The sequence below is a fragment of the Mytilus californianus genome, unplaced genomic scaffold (assembly GCF_021869535.1).
Source record: "Mytilus californianus isolate M0D057914Y unplaced genomic scaffold, xbMytCali1.0.p SCAF_4, whole genome shotgun sequence".
Classification (NCBI taxonomy): Eukaryota; Metazoa; Mollusca; class Bivalvia; order Mytilida; family Mytilidae; genus Mytilus; species Mytilus californianus.
This window is the reverse complement of record NW_026262690.1, coordinates 89,967,276-89,991,589: the sequence shown is the minus strand read 5'-3', so window position 1 is coordinate 89,991,589 and position 24,314 is coordinate 89,967,276. Positions and strand designations below refer to the sequence as shown.

At 32.8% G+C, this 24,314-nt stretch overlaps 1 protein-coding gene across 4 annotated transcripts; it reads right to left on the bottom strand.

The window, feature by feature from the left end:
• Window positions 1-262: 262 nt before the first annotated feature.
• Window positions 263-14,333, bottom strand: LOC127698794 (fibroin heavy chain-like). 4 transcript variants are annotated; one of them, XM_052202469.1, is made up of 6 exons: window positions 14,267-14,333; window positions 5,398-6,576; window positions 2,916-3,071; window positions 2,043-2,840; window positions 1,935-1,967; window positions 263-368 (listed from the first exon to the last, which is right to left on the bottom strand). In XM_052202469.1, exons 1-6 carry the CDS (start codon window positions 14,313-14,315, stop codon window positions 361-363), a joined length of 2,223 nt encoding a protein of 740 aa, XP_052058429.1. In that variant the 5' UTR covers window positions 14,316-14,333; the 3' UTR covers window positions 263-360. The 4 variants fall into 4 exon arrangements, with proteins under 4 accessions (XP_052058429.1, XP_052058428.1, XP_052058430.1 ...); XM_052202468.1 differs by having other exon boundaries at window positions 1,935-2,840; XM_052202470.1 differs by having other exon boundaries at window positions 1,935-2,597.
• Between the last annotated feature and the right edge of the window lie 9,981 nt (window positions 14,334-24,314).

Below are 24,314 nucleotides of genomic sequence, written 5' to 3'. Positions count from 1 at the left end.
TTAAACAGGGACTAAGTTGCAACGTTGAAAAGTATGTTACAAAGATAAGTTAGTAAGATATATGTTGAGAATCGTAACGATTTATCAAAACTACCATTCTCAGACAAGTTTTGAAAATGCACAGATATCTAGATAAGTAAAAGGCAAGTAAAAAATGTCCAGTGTCTGCTTACCGACAGGAGTCGGAACCCTTGTTATTCTAAAGCAGCTGACAAGTTGATAGAAAATGGCATTTTTAAATGTCAAAGATACATGGAACATATCGATATTGATGCAGTTTATTATAATATACCAATTATCATTTTAACGGATAATTAGAAACAGCTGATTAAAATATTGTCTTTATTCTCTGTGCAATTATTATCCACCTGGAAAAAAAATCAACATTTGAATATTCTAAAAAAAAAAACTTTCATGAGGCTAAATAAGATGCACATAGGAAAATGTAGCAATAATCATTATAAAGGGGAAAAAAACCCATACCGTAAGCTGCTCATGATAGCTTTTACTAACTTTTTTTATTAGTTTGTAGTGAAGCTAAAACTTTGAAGATAATGACAACGAGTCAATTGTGACAGTGCTCATTACAGGATGTATTTAATGACATAAAGTCAACTGTGACAATTTGATTGCAGGATGTTGATAATGACAGTGAAGTCAATTATGACAGCGTTCATTGCAGGATGTAGATAATGACAATAAAGTCAATTGTGACAATGTTCATTGCAGGATGTAGATAATGACAATGAAGTCAATTATGACAACGCACATTGCAGGATGTTGATAATGACAATGAAGTCAATTGTGACAATGTTCATTGCAGGATGTAGATAATGACAATGAAGTCAATTGTGACAATGTTCATTACAGGATGTAGATAATGACAATGAAGTCAATTGTGACAATGATCATTGCAGGATGTAGATAATGATAATGAAGTCAAATGTGAAAATGTTCATTGCAAAATGTCTTAAAATGACATTGCTGCAGGATTTTTTCTTTTTTTCCTATTCAAGTGACATATGAAATTTGACATAAGAGCACCCCCGGGGTAGAACTCAGCTCCCTTGCGTGTTTTCGTGTCGATCGACATTTACGAAATCTACATTTAATGGTTTTATTAACACGACGGGTGCCACATGTGGAGCAGAATCTGCTTACCCTTCCAATCACTTTAGATCAACCCCGGTTTTTTGTGGGGTTCGTGTTGCTCAGTCTTTAGTATTCCATGTTGTGTTTTGTGTGCTGTTGTTTTGTCAGTTTATTTTAGACTTATGAGTTTGAATGTCCCTTTGGTATCTTTCGCTTCTCTTTTACAGTAAATATAATTAGTACAACATATGCAATTAAATTCCTAATGATGAATTAAAAAAAAATATTGATTTTAATATGGATCAGTGTCGACTCTTGTTTAAAATGGGTTTCATACTTTATGAACAAATATGACACCGCCTAGTAATATATGTTTTAGCCAATAGAAACGCATATTATCAACAATGTAGACCTGCAGTAAACATTCACGTTTTCTAAAAATTACACGTACACTTACAAAAATAGCTGGAAGATACCACAGAGACATTCAAAACTTAAAAGTCGAAGAAAAACTGACAACGCAACTGGCAAAAGTCCATAAAGCACATAGAATTCTTATGAACAACACGAACCCCACCAAAACCGAAGGATTTATAAAATTCATTTTGTAGTTGATTTCCTGTTTGTCGTGTTGCATTGTCACGAGTATTTAATTGAGGGTCGTGATATGAACTCAAGATTTCGGTTCTTTTATTTGTTGTGGTTTTTGTTTCTTAGGCGTTTACCCAACATCTTTTTTTTATTAACAATAGTAGCTATCTTAGTATCGATGGACTTTCCCTTAAAACACGATTTCAGTCAACTACAAATTTTTTAACGAAGCAATATAATTTTCTTATTACCATGGAGATATCCGTCATTAGATCCATAACCTGTTCCAGTTCCATGGACAGTTTGAATGACAACTTTCTTATGACCACTGCCGTATCCGTCACCAGATCCATACCCTGCTCCAGATCCATACCCTGTTCCAGATCCTAACCCTGCTCCAGATCCATGGACAGTTTTGATCACAACTTTCTTATGACCACTACCGTATCCGCTACCAAATCCCAACCCTGTTCCAGATCCATACCCTGTTCCAGATCCATGGACAGTATTGATGACAACTTTCTTATGAACACTACCGTATCCGTCACCAGATCCATACCCTGCTCCAGATCCATACCCTGTTCCAGATCCCAACCCGGCTCTAGATCCATGGACAGTTTTGATAACAACTTTCTTATGACCACTACCGTATCCGCCACCAGATCCCAACCCTGTTCCAGATCCATGGATACTTTTCGTGACAACTGTCTTATGACCACTGCCGTATCCGTCACCAGATCCATGAACAGTTTTGATCACAACTTTATTATTACCATGGCCGTATACGCCACCAGATCCATACCCTGCTCCAGATCCATACCCTGCTCCAGATCCAAACCCTGCTCCAGATCCATGGACAGTATTGATGACAACTTTCTTATGACCACTACCGTATCCGTAACCAGATCCCAACCCTGTTCCAGATCCATGGATACTTTTCGTGACAACTGTCTTATGACCACTGCCGTATCCGTCACCAGATCCAAAACCTGTTCCAGATCCATGGACAGTTTTGATCACAACTTTCTTATTACCATGGCCGTATACGCCACCAGATCCATACCCTGCTCCAGATCCAAACCCTGCTCCAGATCCATGGACAGTTTTGATGACAACTTTCTTATGACCACTGCCGTATCCGTCACCAGATCCCAACCCTGCTCCAGATCCATGGATACTTTTGATGACAACTTTCTGATGACCACTGCCGTATCCGTCACCAGATCCATAACCTGTTCCAGATCCATGGACAGTTTTGACGACAACTTTCTTATTTCCACTGCCGAATACGCCACCAGATCCATATCCCGATCCAGTTTGATGGGCAGTTTTAATTACAACTGTCTTATGGCCACTGCCATGACTGTAATCGTCACCAGAACCATATCCTTAAATAAAGTACATGAAATCACATATTATATGGAATATGGGGTGCTCTTTAGTAAAAGAAAAAACCCACATACGTTCTAAAATCAATTTCATGGTATCTATGATAAGTTTATTTGGAGTTGATTGACAGCATGTCATGTAGCATTGACACTTGTGTGTCACTGAGAGTTGTAATATGAACCCTAGATTAAGGTCCGTTTATATTGTTAGGTTGCTGTTTATCAACATCTATTATTCATACAAGGAACTATTTCAGTTCTGATTGATTTTTCCGGTTTCAAAAAGTAGATCCTTTTCCACGAAATGACATAATTCTTTGAGCTAAGTGTTCACGTAATGTTAGAAAATTGAAAGAGTTTAATGAAACTGATACATGCTATTTTTGTTTTTAATGTTTTATATATTTTGAGCTGTGAGACGAAGGAATATAGGGTAATTTCAAGGGTAAATGAGCTCATGGCTACTGTGAAGCCCGAAAAACAATATATTATACAGAATACATAAGCAAAGGAGAGGCGAAAGATACCAACATGATATTCAAACTGATTAGTCCAAAACAAACTGACAATGCCATGGCAAAAAGCTAAAAACGACCAAAAGACCAACAATAGTTTACAAAACAATACATAGAAAACTAAAGACTGAGGAACAAGAACCCCACCAAAAACCGGGGATGATTTCGGAGGCTCTAGGAGGGTAAGCACATCCTGCTCTACATAAGGCATCCGTCATGATGCTCATGTAGATACAAACACTGATAAGTCTAATTACTGAAAGGCTACCATTCAAATTCCATCATAAGTCGGGATATAGCAATTCGATATGATATATATTCGTATTTTAAAAACTATATTTCTCATTATTGGTGTTCGAAAAGAAAGATAAGACATCCCAATCGCTTAATTTTAAAGAGTATTGAATCAAACATGGAACCAAAGGAGGACACACAAACTACATCAGGAACAACTTTGATACATCCGGAGGAGGATCTTATTTTTCTATAAAATGTACGTCCTTTTTTCAACAAAAATGTTTTTAAAGTTTAAATATGGAAGTAAGATTATTCAAGAACAAAATGTATTTAGAAACATATATTCCTCTTATTGTCATTTCTTTCATTACAAGTATATAGAAAAGTTGACCTCCGATGGATTTGGCTATTCTTTTAGGTTATTTTTGTTCATATAGCTCTTCAGTATTTTCAAAAGTATGCACACATCCTTGGCATTCCTTTTTAAGAAGTTTCAGCATTCAAGATGAAGGTAAATCTAGAAAAGCGCTTCAGACGCACCAAATTTATAAAGTTTAATTTCATTTTAATCTTTTGATTCTTTTTGATGTTCATGCTTTGTTTAGAGTAATAATATTGAGAATGCAATTTTCGAAATGTACATATAATGCATCAGATCAAGTTTGGTATGATAAAATTTTGTCTTTCTACAACGGGGTCGGTGCCATTTCTGATGAACTATACATTGCTGAGGTGATCACTAGCCCGGCAGCCAATGCCGTACATTTATATGTTATTTTGAAATTGATTCTGAAAAAATTGTCAGCTTGGTTTTAAAATTTCTGTTTTTCCGGGTGAAGGTAAATCCATAAAAGCGCTTCCATATCTCATTTCATCTTTTTTACTAAACATGTGGCTTTTTAAAAATTCATTTGTTATCGACCAATGCAAAGTGTTCTTAAGCGGATTTCGACGCCGTTTTCAACTATTATTGGATTGTTGTTCTACAACTTTTTATACTTATGGATTCTTTTATTTGGGTACGATCCTCTTAATGATCAGTATATTTTTCCAAAATGCGTATATGATGCGACAAACTGAATTCAGTTTTATGTTATTTTGAATTGATACACCTGATTTATGGGTAAAGGGTTTACCACAACTATCTTTTTGCAAGGTCTACTCCGTATAAAATCTTATCATATCAATTTCATAGTTTTTATTATTTGTTAATCGAATGACAGTCGTATTCATCTTAATGAGTAAAAATGCTTTTCCTATTTTATGTATAGGTCTCTGTCCGTGGTTGGCTGTACATTTGGTCCTTTTCGGTTATATCGGCCCATCAACGTCTGTTTACGATTTTTGATTACAAACTTGAACACCACTGAAGAGACAAAAGTTATCGAAAAGCACATCATTGCAGTAAATTTGGTAACGTTTAATGTTTTCAGGAATAATTTTGATGATAATGTAAAATGCTCACTTAAAATATATTGTCGAAGCGATGCATAGCTTGCCATGTATTTTACCGCTTCTGAATAACTGAAGACCATTTTTTTTTATCCCTATCTATCTCTTCGGGTTAGACTTACCATTATTATATGTGTTATATCCTTTTCCCTTATATCCAAACGGCAAAATCTGTACAACTGTGTTCTTTTTACCATGATATCCGCCATATCCATTTTGTCTTCGATGTATGACAATATTTTGCTTGAAAGGAACACAACCGTATCTACTCTTCCTATATCTATATCTATTTCCGGTATGATGAACAGTTTTGATGACAACTTTCTTATGACCATGGCCGTATCCGTCACCAGATCCCAACCCTGCTCCAGATCCATGGACAGTTTTGATGACAACTTTCTTATGACCACTGCCGTATCCGTCACCAGATCCCAACCCTGCTCCAGATCTATGGGTAGTTTTGATGACAACTTTCTTATGACCACTACCGTATCCGTCACCAGATCCAAACCCTGCTCCAGATCTATGGATACTTTTGATAACAACTTTTTTATGACCACTGCCGTATCCGTCACCAGATCCCAACCCTGCTCCAGATCCATGGACAGTTTTGATGACAACTTTCTTATGACCACTGCCGTTTCCGTCACCAAATCCAAACCCTGCTCCAGATCCCAACCCTGCTCCAGATCCATGGACAGTTTTGATGACAACTTTTTTATGACTACTGCCGTATCCGTCACCAAATCCCAACCCTGCTCCAGATCCATGGACAGTGTGGATGACAACTTTCTTATGACCAATGCCGTAACCGTCACCAAATCCAAACCCTGCTCCTCTAGATCTATGGACAGTTTTGATGACAACTTTCCTATGACCACTGCCGTATCCGTCACCAAATCCAAACCCTGCTCCAGATCCCAACCCTGCTCCAGATCCATGGACAGTGTGGATGACAACTTTCTTATGACCACTGCCGTAACCGTCACCAAATCCAAACCCTGCTCCAGATCCCAATCCTGCTCCAGATCCATGGACAGTGTGGATGACAACTTTCTTATGACCATGGCCGTATCCGTCACCAAATCCAAACCCTGCTCCAGATCCTAACCCTGCTCCTGTAGATTCATGAACAGTTTTGATGACAACTTTCCTATGACCATGGCCGTATCCGTCACCAAATCCAAACCCTGCTCCAGATCCCGACCCTCCTCCAGATCCATGTACAGTTTTGATGACAACTTTCTTATGACCACCGTCGTATCCGCCACCAAATCCAAACCCTTGTCCAGATCCCAACCCTGAAATTAATTAAAATGATAGTGATTCAACATGCTATTTTAAATCTTTCCATGTGATATTATGTTATAGAGAAAGTCCAAGTAACTGTCCATTCCTGGGAAATAATGGAGCGGAGGCTCGTAGGGCCGACGCCCATTATTTCCCAGGAATGGACAGTTATTTGGACTTTCGCTAACTTAAAATACACCTTAAATATTAAGAAAGAATCTTTAGATTATAACATTTTAAAGAATTTTATTTCATTTTGTAATGGTTTTCTTTTCATTTTCCCCGTGGAGTACCCAATAATCCACAGGCAAAATTTAAGATCAAGCTGACCATCTACTCACTTAATGAGTAGAATAATTACTATAAGAAGATCTTAAATACAGTTCATCCAGATTTATGTTTTAAGTCATTGGATACGCACGTCTTTCTTGGGGTGGGATTGAAAGGATGTTCGTTTGTGTATTTAAGTGGTTAAAAACTATTTATGCATATATGTTAAAGGATTATGTGTGTTTGTCGTTTGATAACTCTTGGATGTAGATTCTTCTGAGAAAATGACATGGTACAACTAGAATAAATTTCCAGGTATGTATCACTCTAGTATATGTTATTTATCTAATAAGGGTGTGCTTGATTTGAAGTCAAGCTGAAACAAAATATGATTCTATATTTCAAAAAATTCTATTAGATCAAATAAAATTAAACAAGAAAACAGTGTTTCATGTTTCATGTTTCATGCATAACCCAACATTTTTTTTGCTCCCTTTGCTCATAACAACGAAAAAAAATGTTATGCATGTTTTAGAGTCTTGAATAGCTATACACGCAAACTGAAAATATTTTTTTTCATTCTTCCCTATTATCAGAAAGGAGGCAAAAATATTTAGAAAAATACCCAGCGTGATTAAAAACATTTCTAGATTGCGTTTTGTATGTCTTTAACTTAAGTGGAAAACTACTTTTTGATTTCATTTAAACATTTCAAGATTAACGCCGTCATTTTCACTGCCGATATAACTGTTATATTTGCCACTGGACATATAAGAACAGTGAAGGAACTCGATTGTGTTACGCGTTTCTGTTGAAAATTGAATAAAAATCCCGCCCAATAGATAACACAAGCCTTATTCAAATGTTATCCATACCTCTCAAATTCTATTCATTAGTACCATATTCAAATTATAACAACGAAGAACTAAATAATATACCAAATATGCCCTTTTGATCATTTCAATTTCTTAAACTATTTATTCTATTAAACCACAATATTATTGCAGAAACTATCTGAGAAATATTTCTTTTTTACTGTACATATCAAAATGGAACAAACAATTTGTGCTGTACAAAATCAAAATACAACACTTTAAATTTCAAGCAAATGATATCTTAAATGGTAAAATTAAAAGCAAATTTGTGAGTGAAATATATTTTTCTCTTGTTTTCCTTATTGTATAATGTTAATGTGTTCAATATTACAAAGGAATTCAACTGAGTAGACACATTTGATATTTTGTAGATGCACAGAAGAGGAATGGCACTCAATGGAAAATATTCGTTTTCCCCCGCTTGGATACTATCCGTGACAAGATTTGCATCGGAAAACAAATTGTGGATAATGTTGTGGAATTTTAGTGAAAACGATACTATATATTATACGATGGAATTCCGACTCGCAAATAAAACCTGTTTATTAATTACAAGATATTTGGTGTTCAATGTATTACTACGAAGTCATTCCAATTTAAAAAAAAAAACTCCATTTAATATCAGCCGCCGTTTTAGTAAGTTTCATCTTCATTCAATATCGCGTTACGTCCTTTAGAACTATTTCCATGGATGAACACTTTTTTAGAAAGTGCCCATGGAAATACCCAAAGGGCAAAACGTCCGGATGAATGAAGATGGACAATAGAAAATAACTCTCCATTCCTGAAAAATAATAGAAAGTTTGAGCAAAAGATTTACGTCACAGGTGTATTTTAATACTAGTGGTCTATCAAAGTGATCAAGTCTTCAATATTAAGAACATACTTCCATTGGTCTATACAAAAACAAATGTCAACAATAACAACTTGATAGCTTTTAATGTGCATTTACTTCAATCGTTAATCACCAATTTATTCGTCTGTTGAAACCTTTCAGATTTTTCTTCACTGCCGTGTTGTTTTTACAAAGGGATGTAATACCATTACTAACCGTGTATTGAAATAAACCACATCTTCTTACCCCATATGAAATATACACGGTATCCACGCGGTTGCTTTTAACCAATTATATTCCAAGAAATGTATAGGAGGTAAGATAAAGGCTCATATTCTCTGCCAGTGTTATACATCCCGAGTCGTCAGGCGAAGGGATATAGGGCACTAACAAGAAAATACAAGACAAATATCCCCTGTGAAACCCGAATAACAATTATATTATACTGGAGATAATTGATTTCAACATTTATTTCCATATGAATTTTCGTTTTTGTTCACAGCGATGTAGACTCATATCCCCTCTCAAAGATACGAATCAAATTTCTTTTTTAGCCGTGATATTGCAATCGAGTATAAAGTATAATATATATGCATATTTTGAAAAATATATTTCTCGGCATCGGTGTTCGAAAAGGATTAGAAATCCGTATCGCTAATATCTTTAAAGAGTACTTAACTAAACATTAGACCAAAAGAGAAAACAAAAACTACATCAGTGTTTCAATCAATTTTGCATCTTTTTTCCAACAGAAATGTTTCTGAAGTTTCGATATCAAAATAAGATCATTTAAGTACAAAATGATTCTTATGGTCATTCCTTTCATGACTGGTTTATAGTCAAAAGTAAATTAACAAAAATACCGAACTCCAAGAAAAACTCAAAACGGAAAGTCCCTTCTCAAATGGCAAAATCAAAAGCTCAAACACATCAAACGAATCGAAAACAACTGTCGTATTCCTGATTTGGTACAAGCATTTCCTTGTGTAGAAAATTGTGGATTAAACCTGGTTTTATAGCTAGCTAAACCTCTCACATGTATGGCAGTCATATATAATTCTTTTATATTGACAACAATGTGTGAGCAAAACAAACAGACATAATAGGTAAAAATGTCAAAAATAGGGGTACAGCAATCAAAAGTAAAATATCAAAAATACCAAACTCCAATGAAAATTCAAATCATCGGAAATCCCTTATAAAATGGCAAAATCAAAAGCTCAAACACACAAAACAAACGGAAAACAACTGTCATATTCCTGACAACATTGTGTTATAATCTTAATCACTATAAAAACAAAAAACTATTTAGACAAAGAAAAACAAAATAGTCACAGTTGACATTAGATGGATTTGGCTATTTTTTTGTTCCTTTTGGTCCTACAGCTCCTATAGTGTACAAATATTTATACATCCTTGGATTTTTTTTTTTTTGGAATTTTCAGCGTTTCTGATGAAGGAAAATTCAGATCGGACACACCAAATTTATGAAGCATTTTTTTCGTTTTATTCTCTTGATACATTTTGATTTCCAATGTTGCGAATAATAATATTTTTGAATAAAATTTTGGAAATGTGCACATAATGCATTAGATCAAGTTCAGTTTTGTTTTGATGACATCTTTTTTCTGGCCATGTTCGTTTACGTCATCATTATCATATTATCTGCCGTGTTTATCGATCGTATGGGTTGTTTTGATGAAATTACCTGCAGCAAAGTCGTCTCATTTACTGTTATATTTAATATCATTGTAACCATACTCTGTTTCTCCTAAATATGTCTGGTGAAACGTACCGTCAACGTACGGTAGGGAACAAAATTCGTTCATATATTATACAAACTAGGCGTGCAATTGATTTAAGAATTAAATAATAGTTTATGCAAAATGAATGTCCTGTTCACAATATCTAGGTCTAAACTAATATTATTAATATATGTATTTTAAGACCAATCATCTATAAAATCTTTAAGACACAGTTTAGATTGAAGGTATTGCAGTTTGGCTGGCGTATTTATTGGGCTTTCTGTGTTGAGAATATTTCTTTACAAAAGGGGAAGGTATAATAATGCCACTATTTTAGTCCGGAATACTGAAATCTAAACGTACCAAAAATCTATCAAATCAAACATAAAAGTTCACAAAACATCAATGTCTATATTTTCAAAGTCTTTTTAAAATTTCTGCTTAAAGGCTACCAAGTTCCTTTTTCAACGAAAAATAGCAAAACTGCCAAAAATAGCCTCGTTTAGAATTCTTTCCATTACTTTTTAGATATGACCCACAACCTTACCCAAAAGAAATTTAGAAACAAGATGACTAATTCAATGATGTTAATGTAGGTAAAATACATTTTTTGGGCAAGATCTTGGCTCATACTTGATGTTGATAAACTATATGTAAAGGAGCTTGTTTCGTCAGTTTTACGTCGTCTCATTGAATATAACTGACATTTATGTGCTGAAACTTCCAGATTATATCATCTTTTCCATTTATTAATAGTAATGACATATTTGTTAACCTCCTTTAGTTTTAATATAATATTAATATCAATATATATAATCGATAAACAAGTAGTTCTATTTTTTCTGAGCCTACCGTTTATCGATGACAAGTGTTCAAAGTCTTAAAAAATAGTTCCAAAAAGTACGGTTGTTTGATAAATAAACATGAACCGCATTTTAAGATGGTGACGAAATTTCAAGAAAAAGGGTTGTCTATTTCTAAGCCTAAACGACAGGTCGAATGGTAATCATATTTTCAACCCACTTATCGCAGTTCGTTCGATATTTTATACTTTTGCTTTTGCTTATATATATATATGCGAGTTCAGATTTTTTTTTTTGGGGGGGGGGGGGGGGGGGGGGGTCCATTGAAATAGTTTTGCGTCTACGTGCTCTTCGGCAGCCAGTTATAAGAAATTTACTTACGCATCACTGAGTTATATTTTTATATATTAAGAATCTCCATTTGAAAATATTCGTGTAGAATAAAAAAGGTTGCTTAAAGTTAGGGTTAGCTCTATAGAATTGGATTTAACTAATAAGGAAAATCGGGCCATTAGTATATTGGAAGAATATTTTTAACAGTTAAAAATCTTATCAGAGATAACGGACTTGTAATGTGGTACGCCAGACTCGAGTTTCGTTTACATTTGTTTATAATTGGAAAATTACAAACCTTGACAGAAATACATCAGATCACATGCAGATAATTGCTGTATTTATCTATTATTTGTTAGTTATATTTCAATTTTTTTTTATTTTAGGTAAGCATCTCTAACTGCATATGGTGTTTACACATACAACACTCGTTCTTTTCAGAAAATATAAAATCTTTTTGAAAGAGTTATAAAATCAAGTTGAAATGCGATACTAGTCGAGATCAACTACGAATAAAAATACTGTTTTTAAACTTTAGCTACTATGATATATTGATTCTATCCTTCAATTTGATGTTAACTCTTATGAATTCTATTTTAATCCCCGGTCGTTGTGTTTGTTTTGCATCGAAATCGACAGTGCTTGAACGCGAACAGCAAAATTGATACCGAATTAAATGGTGACATGCACAATTATTTGAATATTCGATCATAATATGAGCAAGATACCAGGAGAAGATATTCAGGCACAATATAAAAATCGCATACTTCAAGTTTACACCTGTATTTTTGGAGTTAAAAGGCAGAAAGGAGTACAATATGTTATCTGTATTTAAAGGTTTTGCTCCTAATCATTTTAAGAAGATATAAAGGCCGAATACTTTTGTTAATTAAAATACTGTAAGTCCAAGTATATACTGACAAATGTGAGTGAGACCAGTCGATATCGCGACCACTGCACATGGTGTGAGAATTAGGTGCCTCAATAAAATACCATGTAAAACCAGATATTCACTCGCAACAGTTCACTGTAGAAGTCATGCTACATAAATAAGAGCAAATAGAAACCTGATATCTGAAGTTAAACTCTGCGTTTAGAAATGTCACAATTTAAATTTAAGTAACACGACGAGAAGAAGATGCGTCAAAAGTACAAAGCTCGTCGTCATTTTGTCGTAAATTCGGTCTCCAAATCTAGGTTGATCGAGAATTGATGCCACTTGAAAATAGCAACATACACCGAACTGAAAGAAATGTGTTATCTAAAGCAAGCTTAGATATTGCTTTGTCTGAAAACGTCAAGGTTTTTTTTTCAAAATCAAGGATTGCAATAGAGATGACATCATTCCAATAGCGATATCGTCCGTTCAAATATAAAATGACAAGTGACGATACTGTTTGTCGATCAGAAACTATTCAAAACTTTTAAAGGTGAGTTAAACTAAGCTAATTAATGTTAACGTCACAAAGAACTGTTAAATAAAAGCTGCATTTCCATGAAAGGAGTAGGGTTTCTAACGATCAAAATTGGCCCCATATCAAGGGTGGATGATTTTTATGTCAACAGATCTGTAAGATGTATAAGTTAGGATGGTACAGATTTGATAAAGAACTACATTACAAAAAGTCTTCTAACTTTTTTTTTTTTATGACACGTTTCTAACATATTTGTTTTATATTTGGTCTCGAACATCACTGAAGAGACATTAATTGTCGAAATGCTCACCTAGTGCAGTAAAATTGGTACGGTTAATGTTATTATAGCGCATTATATAAATAATAGATGACAGTAAATTACTGTTAAAAAACTTTGAAGCACTACGTGATTGAGAAGCAAAAGACATGAAAAGAGGCTCAAGAGTTGAAAAGAGGAAAATTTAAAAAAGAGGCAGAAGATTTGAAAAAGAGGTAGAAGATTTGAAAAGAGACTGAAGATTTGAAAAAGAGGAAAATTTAAAAAAGAGGCAGAAGATTTGAAAAAGAGGTAGATGATTTGAAAAGAGACTGAAGATTTGAAAAAGAGGAAAATTTAAAAAGAGGCAGAAGATTTGAAAAAGAGGCAGAAAACTTGAAAAAGAGGCAGAAGATTTGAAAAAAAGACAGAAGATTTGAAAAAGAGGCAGAAGATTTGAAAAAGAGACAGAAAATTTGAACATGAGACAGAATATAACAAAGGCATAATTCATGCTAGAATTTTTATAAAATATTTCAACGTGTGACACGTTTCTAACATATTTGTTTTATATCTTCAAACCTCTTGTATTTAAGGAAAAGGTGCAAAAAGGCCAATTGAGCCTCTTTTAAGATGTTTTATCATTAATTGTGTACAACTGCTTAACCATAAACACAAACTGCTATACAGATTTCTTTATTTTGTAAAACACCTGTTAGAGTATGACTGGGGCTTATGTTTAATATCGCAAAAAATGGTCAATGTATGACAAATATATCAATTTTGATATTTTCATGACGTAACAGTGATATAAAAATGGTTTGGCTGTCACCAGATTTAGAAGTTTTTAAGAAACTAACGTTCCGACTCCCTCAGGTAAAGCTGATTTTAGATGGATTTGGCTATTAATTTTTTGTTCTTTTTGGTCATAATGGTCTTTAAGTGTTGCGGTACCTGATGAAGACATATCATTTTAAAAGTGATATATTCAAAATTTTTAAGGAAAATTCAGCAAACAAATTTTAGAATATTAATAAAAAAAATTTTATACACTAACGTATCTGAATTAAACATTGCTTCTGAACTGGTTGAATATTATCATTTTAAGAAGCAGTAGTAGTAGTAGTAGTAGTAGTAGTAGTAGTAGTATTAGTAGAACAATTACTTACCAAAAGCTATACACAGTATAACCAAACAGTGTACTATAGTCCAAAACATTTTTGATTTGACTGTAGAGTAAGAATGTTACAACTTGAGTTTTATACTTTAAAAATCTCATTAGAAACCACGGAAAATTAAACCTTGCTTACACCTTATTTAATGAACACATAAGAAAACGTGTTTCTTGTAAGTTTTTTGTAATATACAATTTCACGGCTGCAATAAATGCAAGGTAATAAGTCGTGGTCAAATAGTTCTGCATATGAATAATTAAGTAAAATGAAAAGGTTCAATTTGTAATGATAATTTGTATGGCTAATTTAAAGGAGACGTAAATAATAAGTAACATATTGGCTGTATATTGACACATTCAAACAAAACAAAATGGTTTATATGTCAAAATTATTGTACAGTTGCTTCAAATCGTGTATTTTATAGTACCTTTAAACATTATCTTTTTTTTTTAAATTTACATGACTAAGTACGTGTTTTGTCAAACATTTAGTTATAGTTAAAAAAAAATCTAAATCCATGGTGTAATCGTATATTGAAGAAACAATTGCCGGTCGTTTAGAAGACAACGAATATTGAATCGACTTGACAGTGATTTTTGCATAATGTTTAGATTTTAAAGTAAATTCAGTGAGCGCCCTATTTGGGTGAAAATTAAATATAATCGTCTAGATTTCAACCACAATTAGGAAACATTGAACGCATGGTCCAATATACTAATTATTTAAGTCAGATAGGTATTGTTTTATAACACACAGTGCTAAGACGCAAATGTTAACAATATCTATTTAAATTCTGGTCATTTTTTAATGCTCCATCGTATATCGTTTACATATATATCTCAGTCAATACGTTCCGTCTACTTTGAAATTTTAGAATTATACAAGCGTGGTTCGGTTTTTAATTTGTATAACGTTGAAGATTGCTTTAGTTAAATCAGAATAGATTGATATCATTCATTTAAAATCACCATGATCAGCATGAAAGATATCTTTTATTTGAAATATTTATAGATACTTATATCTATTGTTTCCTTTTTTAAAAACTAGTCTTGTTTTGTACACTTTTTAGGCGTATATATAATTTATTTATTGTGTACAGTATCGTTTACCATACCGATCCAGCGCCCTCGTTAGAAAGATTGTTGACTAATATCGAGACGTTTTATATGTATATCAAAATTAAAAATCATGTTGATGACACCAGAAATATTATGTCAAAAGTTTGAATCATTTCAATCCCTTTTTAAAAAGTTATATGTAATAGCAATTTTACTCCACACTCAGACATAAATGGTGCTGGTGTGTTTCCTTTGTTTTCAGTAAAGTATTGGCGGCATAACATACACATAAATAGTCTATTGCATTTGATATCTCCTTATCTACTTCCGATAAGGTTCATAAAAGAAATATATTATTCCAAGTTCTGGGTTTGCAATAAATATATTTTAATGCATCTTATTTACTTTTAAGACAAACCCCGACATAGGTAAGCAAAACTTTCATGTTTATCCAATTTTGCCAATTATTTAACCGATTTCAGTAAAAGACACGTGGTTTTGGAAAAACCTTCAACAAACATGCCTTAGAATAAAAGTTTACGAACCCGAACATGTAAAAACAAGCATACACACAAATAGACTTAAAAGAACAGCAACACCTGAATTCAATTACTTTATAAACTTAAAATTTAAATTCAAAATGTATCGTTGAATATAAAGGCAGTCGAGAGAACTTTTTAAAAGATATGAAATTCTAAACATGTAATTCTTTAATTTTGATACTAGTAATATAGGTGTACCAAATCAACTAGAATCAATACTTAACCCACAGCTAACAGTCAAATTAAAACAACCGTTTCCTTCATAAAAGAGTAATTGGAACTGAGGTCACGAGACTTACTCTAAGAAGAATAACCTGCAGTAGAATGTGTCCCTATGCCTGTAATGTATGGCGTTTTTTTGCTTTTGAGAGCTGCCTACATCTTGATTGACATTTTAGTCTTATAAGCTTGATTTTTTGTTTAGTTTTTATTGGATTTTAAATTGATTTCAGTAACTGGGAGTACTCTCAGAACTGCACTTTGTGCCTGTAATGTTTTGTTACTTGTTTTTGTGCTTTGGGAGGGTTAGGCGCCCGTACACATGTTTTGTATAAAAGTGACACCTAACATCCACGCATTCCAACATCAATCTAAATTCCAATAGCAAAATATCTTATTCAGAAGTCTCCGTATACATACTATTAGTATTTTATTGTAATTATATTACAAAATAATGATCCTATGATGCTAGTATTACTAGACTTGCAGTTGCTTTACATCAATCCAAAGTTTGTTACCGTGAGTTGTCCCTTCCTCGTCGATTTACGAGATTTGAACACCGGTAAACTACTGTCTCCTTAATTTAGCTATGTGATTTTCACCAATAAATCGTAATTTGAAAATTTAGCTAGAAACAGAGGCCATACTGGAGCCTTATCGAACCTTCTTTTTAAACTGATTAAATTCTCTGATATATATATATATATATATATCAGTAACAGGTTAGGAAAAGTATATTTCCTACTTTTTCAACAAACAGGTTTACTATGTATACACGATATGATTTTTTGCGGACGCACGAAATACATTTTCATTTCCTAGCACTCGGTCGATACCCACCCTGGTAAACTGTTTGTACCCGAGGGTATCATCAGCTCAGTATTCAGTGCTTCTGTACTCACAAGATTAATTAGATATAATTCTAACATTCCCCGTTGATAAAATAATACATTATTAAAAAATAATGTTCAAACTCCCTCAGGCAAAGTTGACCTTATGTTTAACCCCGCCACATTCTTAATGTGCCTGTCCAAGTCAGGAGCCTGTAGTTCAGTGGTTGAAGTTGGTTCGCGTCTGTCATATTTGGTTTTCGTAAATTGTTTTGTTATAAGTTAGGCCATTGGTATTCTCAATTGAATTGTTTCATATTTTCCTTGTCGGGGCATTTTATAGCCGACTATGCGGTATGGGTTTTTCTCACTGTTGAAGGCCGTACGGTTGCCTATAATTGCTTACATCCACTTTATTTGAACTTTGGTGGATAGTTGTCTCATTGGCAATCATACCACGTCTCCTTATTTTTATACTTATATGAATTTTTCTTTTTTGTAATGTCCCTTCTAGTCACACCAGACGTATATTTTATACGTATTTATACGTCCCTTGCTTTTAAATTTTTGGGTTTGAGCGATGCCAATGAAGGTAAATTAAGGCGACAGTTGTTAACTGATGTTTAAATCTCGGTTTAAGCGTTTCCGATTTAAAAATTAAAATCAGTAAAATCGCGTTGGACGCACAAAATAAATACAGCGTTATTTTCATTCACACTAAACATTCAAATGTAAGAATGTGTAGTTATAGTAATAAGGTGTTAAAGATACATAACCCATATAAAGTCTTCAGTGGTTAATTAACATATGATGACTGAATCAATGATCTTTCATATCAACCAGCATCTATGAAATAAAATAAACACTTCATACATTTCATGCGTCCGTAGCGCTTTTAAGTTAGCAACACTTTTAATTTGCTGCAAATACATTACTGTAATTTTTCTAGTTTTTCTTTTTTTTTCACAAATAGGTTTTTTTGAAACAATGCCGCCAAAATAGGCTTTAAAAAAGACAAAGACAAAGTTAACCTTTTTTTGGAGTTGGCTATTTTATATGTCCCTTTTGGTCGAATTGCTCTTCGAGTATTCGAGTATTAATGATATTTTTGCATTCATATTTGTTGTGGTTTGAGCGTTTCTGATGGAGGTAGAAACGCGTTTTGGACGCATCAAATTTATCAGGTGATATTTTCATTTTTAACGAGAATACTGATATAAAAAATAACTATTCAATGTATACTCAGCAATACAAATAACACACAACTTCTTTCCATTCATTGGAGTTGGCATTGTTTTTGCTATGTTTTAAGCATAACCTTAAAATTATTCCACGTTTGCAGGGACATTTTCGTTGAAGTAGCAAAAATGTGGATTTCACCCATAAAAGATAACAAATCAAGTTTGAGATTCATCGATTTCAAATTGGTCATTAGAAATAATTTGTTTTTTAATAAAAACTGAACATCAAAGTCATTAACGTTGTATTGAGGTGAAACGATACACGCAACTTTGATATTAATAAACAAATTTCTTAAACATTTTCGTTTTAGTGTTAAAAATGAAGTCAAAAAGGAAAATCATGTTAATGACACCGGACATATTGTGTCCAAATTTTGAATCATTTCAATCACTTTTTTAAGTTATGTGTAACAGCAATTTGACTCCATAGACTGAAATGGAATTGGTGTGTTTCTTCTGATGTTCAGTAAGTAAAGTATTGGCAGCATAGGATAAACAGAAATAGTCAATTCATAACCAAACGTAGATGTCTTTGTTGTTTTACATCTAATATCATTAGAAAAGAAAAACACATTTTATTCTAAATTGACAACCTAGTCTATGGTATTTGATACTATCTTCTTCTTCTCCAATAAGGTTTGTAAAAGGAATATTTTTTTTCAAGTTCAGGGTTTCCCTTAAATATATTTGTAACGCATTTTGTCTACTTTTTAAGACAAACTACGGCACCGATTAGCAAAATTTTCATGTTTATCCAATTTTCAAAGTATTATACCGATTTCAGAAAACATGTGTATAGGGAATAACCTCCATCATACATGCTTGAGATCAAATGTTTAAGATCATGTAAACATAGTGTTAGCCTACACACAAATACACTCCAAAGACCAGCAAAACCTGAATTCAATTCCATAATACGAAATAAGTACTATACAGCGAAATATAATTTTGGCTATTCATCCTTCCCTTTAAAAAAACATTTAATCGAGTGTAACTTTAATTCCTTACATCTGATATAATTGGCACGCCCAACAAGTAAAATATTCATTCAAAAAAGGATTCATAATTACTCTCTGATATTTCCCGAATTCTGTGAAATGTCAAAATCGATTTGTTTATCACGGACTTTCAACTTTTTTTCAACAATCCATTTTTTAAATAATTTTCTGACCTTTTCAATTATGTAATGTTGTTTTGTTAAGTTGTTTATTGCATTTAATGTTTTATAATCTATGCGTGTTTCTTTGTCTAGTTAGATTTTAATACAGCCATACTATCTATTAACAGTATCAACAACTATTTTGTTTGTTTATTTGAAATGCAAAATGGTTTCTTGTATTTTTCTGTTTCAGCTTTTTTATCCATTCCATTGAAGAATATAAACCTGCAAGCTGTATTTCGATATATGCGGGTTTTTTTATCAATACAATTTGCTTTTCGATGAATTACGTAGGGGAAAGAACAATTCCATAGCTCTGTTCATTTAAGAATTGCAGTGTGAATCAAAAATCATTTTGAGTGAACGAGATCCAACAACACAATTTAATCAAATTCTTAGGGTACTCATCCTTTCCCTTAAAACTATTTATTCAAGTATGACTTTAATCGTTAAATCTGAGATGATTGGCACGCCTCACAAGTAAAATATTCGTTCATTTGTTCAAAAAAGGATTTATAACTCCTTGATGTTTCGCGAATTCAGTGAAATGTCAAAATCGATTTGCTTATGACGGACTTTCAATTTTTTTTTCAACAAACCATTTTTTTTAAATAATTTTCTGACCTTTGTAATTATGTAATCTTGTTTTGATAGTCGTTTATTGCACTTTAATAATATTCTATAGCGTGGTCTTTGCGTGTTTCTCTGTCTAGTTAGCTTCTTTTATTTCGTGTGTTACCTTATCATTTTGATACTGTTGTTAAAATAAAAAAAGTAGATTGACCTATAAAAAGATTTTATTACCGAAATACTTTTCATTTACAGTATCGTTATCATTTTCTGGTTCATATTAAATTCTCTGTTAATGCTTTTTTACTTTGTAAATGAAACCTAAATTCATTTTAACAATTTGTGTGTGTGTTTTTATTGGAAATGCAAAATGGTATGGCGTTTTTGAATGTTTGAGATTTTTATCCCATTCTTTAAAAATAAGAATATAAACCTTACAAATAAAGCTATGTGTCGGTATAGGAGGGTTCCTTTATTCATTCATGTTTTTTTTTTGGGGGTGTTGAGCATATCCATAGCATTTTTCATTTAGGAAATTCAGTATGAACGCAAGATCACGACGGGTGGTCGAGATCTAACAACATTACTAAATAGTAAACCACAGGTTGCCATATAGTTTCAAGCGATGAACAAACGTTCACACCATACGAAAAGTTCTAAATCACGTCACTCCTTAAGTTTTACTAATATTTTCCTTCACTTTCAGTAATGTTGTGTTCTGTATATATATTTCATATCCTGATTTGAAATAAAATGCTGCCTACTAGCCGAGTCAGCTATCAACGTAAATTGCACAAAACATTTTATTAAATTAGTTTTAACTCAAAAGTGCAAAAGCAAACATTATTTTAGACATTATCCCAATTTTTATTTTTGATCCATTCTTAAAACGTACAACATGTTACTATATGTGTATAATGTATATTAATAATGCAAGTGGAAATAATGAAACTTGTTACTTATTTACATTTTCAAATATATTGATCCGAAATAAATTACCTGTGATTATTTCCTTTATTGTATACTACGAGGAACATGTTTTCTTGATTAAATAAGGTGAAAGTATTGCTTAATTTTCCGTTTTTTCTAATGAGCCTCTTGTTCTATAAAACTAATTGTTTAGGCGTTTTATTTTCTATTACATTATAATGCTTTAGTTGTCATATCAATGTTTTATGTAACTGTTTATTACATTGAGTCAGTCATGTTTCTTCGTCACATTAACCAATTTGCCTCTTTAGAATCTTAAGGACTATGGGTAATCTCATTGTTCGTACACCAAAATGAAAATAACTTTACGCCATGAGTTAAATTTCCATTGTTTAGTACGGTTTAAACCAATAACAACGTGTTGGTGTACGCTTTTGAAAATATTACCCAGAATGCATTAGATTCTGGAACGACGAATTATGTCTGTTTGAGTTTGTTAAATTTAACGGAACAACGTTCAGCTATTATGCCTCATATTTCCGGATATTTTATTTGCTTAAACATATCGGAAAGTAAACAACTACTTATATCGAAATTTTCTATACTGATTGGTGTCTGCCTAGTGACTCTGACCTTGTGCATCTAATCAGCATGTTATCTTGGTGAATAAAATACTTGCCGCTTAATATTTAGTAGCCAATAATAAGTAGTTAATCCATAATTTCACAAACATGTGTACTTTGTAGAGACTTTTAATCACTTTCATTTAATGTTTAATTTTCCGATCTTTTGTCCGATTTTTTATGCCCCTGCAACTAAAAGTTGGGGGGATATTGTTTTACCCCTGTCCGTCTGTCCGTCTGTCAGTCATTTGGTCTGTCCCCTCCGTCTGTCCGTCCTTCCGTCCGTCCGTCCCATTATGGGTATATAGTTAGTCCAGATAACTCCTTCTACAGTTTGAATGCTAGGAAGTTTTCACTTTGCTGGCTGTTTGCACATATATTGAAGGTGTGCATGTGGTCAGGGTTTTGATTTTTATTGATATTTGCTCTTTTGGGAGATAGTTGACCTTTGTCATTTCTGGATTATTTACTTGCATAAGAGGTGCATAGCGTTTCCGGATAACTCCTCCTACAGTTTTAATGCTAGGAAGCTTTCACTTTGCTGGCTGTTTGTTTAATATTGAAGGTGTGCATGTGGTCAGGGTTTTGATTTTTATTAATATTTGCTCTTTTGGGAGATAGTTGAACTTTGTCATTTTTGGAGAATATACGTGCATAAGAGGTGCATAGCTTTTCCGGATAACTCCTCCTACAGTGAACCTTAGACCTATGTGCTCCCATGCTCAACTTTGTGTATTCTAAAATAACACTTTGCATTTGCGGGGGCATCATGTATGTTTCCCAGACACAATAATATCTCAAAGAAAGTCCTACATTGACTTTGTTATAATACAGTTACTTCAGAGTGGAGTGCGGGGGCATCACTTTATCTAGTCTTGGTTTATTTTTAAACGCTGGATATCAAGATTAAAATTTGATTGGCCACTTCTATGTTATGATAATATTTTTAGGTTTGAGCGAAATACTTTGCAGCCACAGTCGTCATTATTTTTGTTTAGCCCTCACGGTTGTCACACGTTTTAGTGTTTTGCAATAATCATTCGTCATTTGCAATTGTTTGCTAAATCTTTAAAATGATAACATATTTAAAAAACATATTTTGAACGCTGGTACTATGTATGCTTATATTTTAACAAACTCTGAGTTGAAAAAAAGAAGAATTGTTTGAAGTGTATGTGTCTACGTACGTGGTCATAACGTTGTTTTTTTTTTTTTTTTTTTTTTGTGTTTTATTTTGATGTTATCATGAATGAATATATATATATTTTTTTTACATTTCAATTTGGTTGAACTATATAGCAAATCTCCTGACAAAAATAATGTTTGTGTTTGTATCATCAGAAGAGGAAGACGCTTCGTATAGAAAATATAACCAAATAAACCTATGTCAACTATGTTTCTATTGGTATTAAGTTGATAAAATTCCAGCCAGAATTAACCTCACAATATTTTTTTGGGAAAATACGTAGTTTAATTGGAAATATATGACAAAACACTGTAGGTGACGAATATTAATTGCATAAAACTGTAAACGTTATCGGACCATGATTTTGCTTCAATTTATCTTTGTGTTACTTTGTCTGTAAGTATGTTTGCTTTGTTTAGCTGATGAAAGTTTCATATGCATTCAGTCAAGTTGCAGTGAAAACAGAAACCCCGTTCGTGTACATTTACGCCAAACATTTGTCATTTTAAAATGGAAAATAGATTTTGCAAATTGCTATGCAACTTTTAAGGTTTATTGGTTGGAAAAATGTAACAAAAATCTTTTGTAGTCACTTCATAAAAATTATTTCCTTAATGAGATTTGAAATTTATCATTTTCATAAGATAACATTTTTTGATTTGACGAGGAAATTGAAAAAAAAATAATAATAAGCTTGTGTTAAAAATGATTTGATTTTTACAGTTAGAATAAAGTAAACTATTTGCATTTGCTTGTTTTAGAAAAAATAACATATTTCAATTTCATTGTAAAAAGCAAATATTGAAACTTGGAGCATTTTTCAATTGGACTTGAAATATTGAAAATTGAAAAATATTGCTCCAATATGGAGCATTTTTCATTTTTTAGGGGCCAGCTCTATGAAGCCCGTCTTCGGGTGCTGGATTTTCTCGCTGTTTTGAAGACCAATTGGTGGCCTTGAGCTTTTTTCTGCTCTTTGATCGGGTTGTTGTCTCTGTTACACGTTCCCAATTTCCATTCTCAATGTTATCATATATACATATATAAAGATATTTGGCATGTTCCAGACACATGTAGGTATAAAGTCGTGTGTGTTTTGCGGGTAAACAAATTTATAAAAGTTCACATCTTTGTGGTCATTACTGTACTTTTCAGTATACTAACTCATGTTAGGAATTAGTTGACGCCACACACAGTGCACTTGTATACATCAATAACAAGTTCTTCAAGATATCTTGCTTAAACAAGGAAAAAGAAAGAAGAAACCATGAAACATTTAAAAATAGTGTCGACAATTTGAAAAATTAAAACAAAAATATTGAGACAAATTTCATTTCGTTCTACTCATTAAAAATTAAAAGAATGATGCAGATTGGATCATTTTTCAAAATTTAATATTGCAAAGTAAAATGAAAAATGCTCTACGTTAGAGCATTTTTCATTTTTCAATTTATAATGTCAAAATGAAAAATGCTCCATATTGGGAGCATTTTTCAATTTTCAATATTTCAAGTCAAATTGAATATGCTCCCCATTGGAGCATTTTTTTTCTTCAAAATTTCAAGTCAAAATGAAAAATGCTCCACGTTAGAGCATTTTTCATTTTTCAATATTTGAAGTCAAATTGAAAAATGCTTAAGGTCAGCGATTTCAATATTTGCTTTTACACTGAAATTGAAATAAT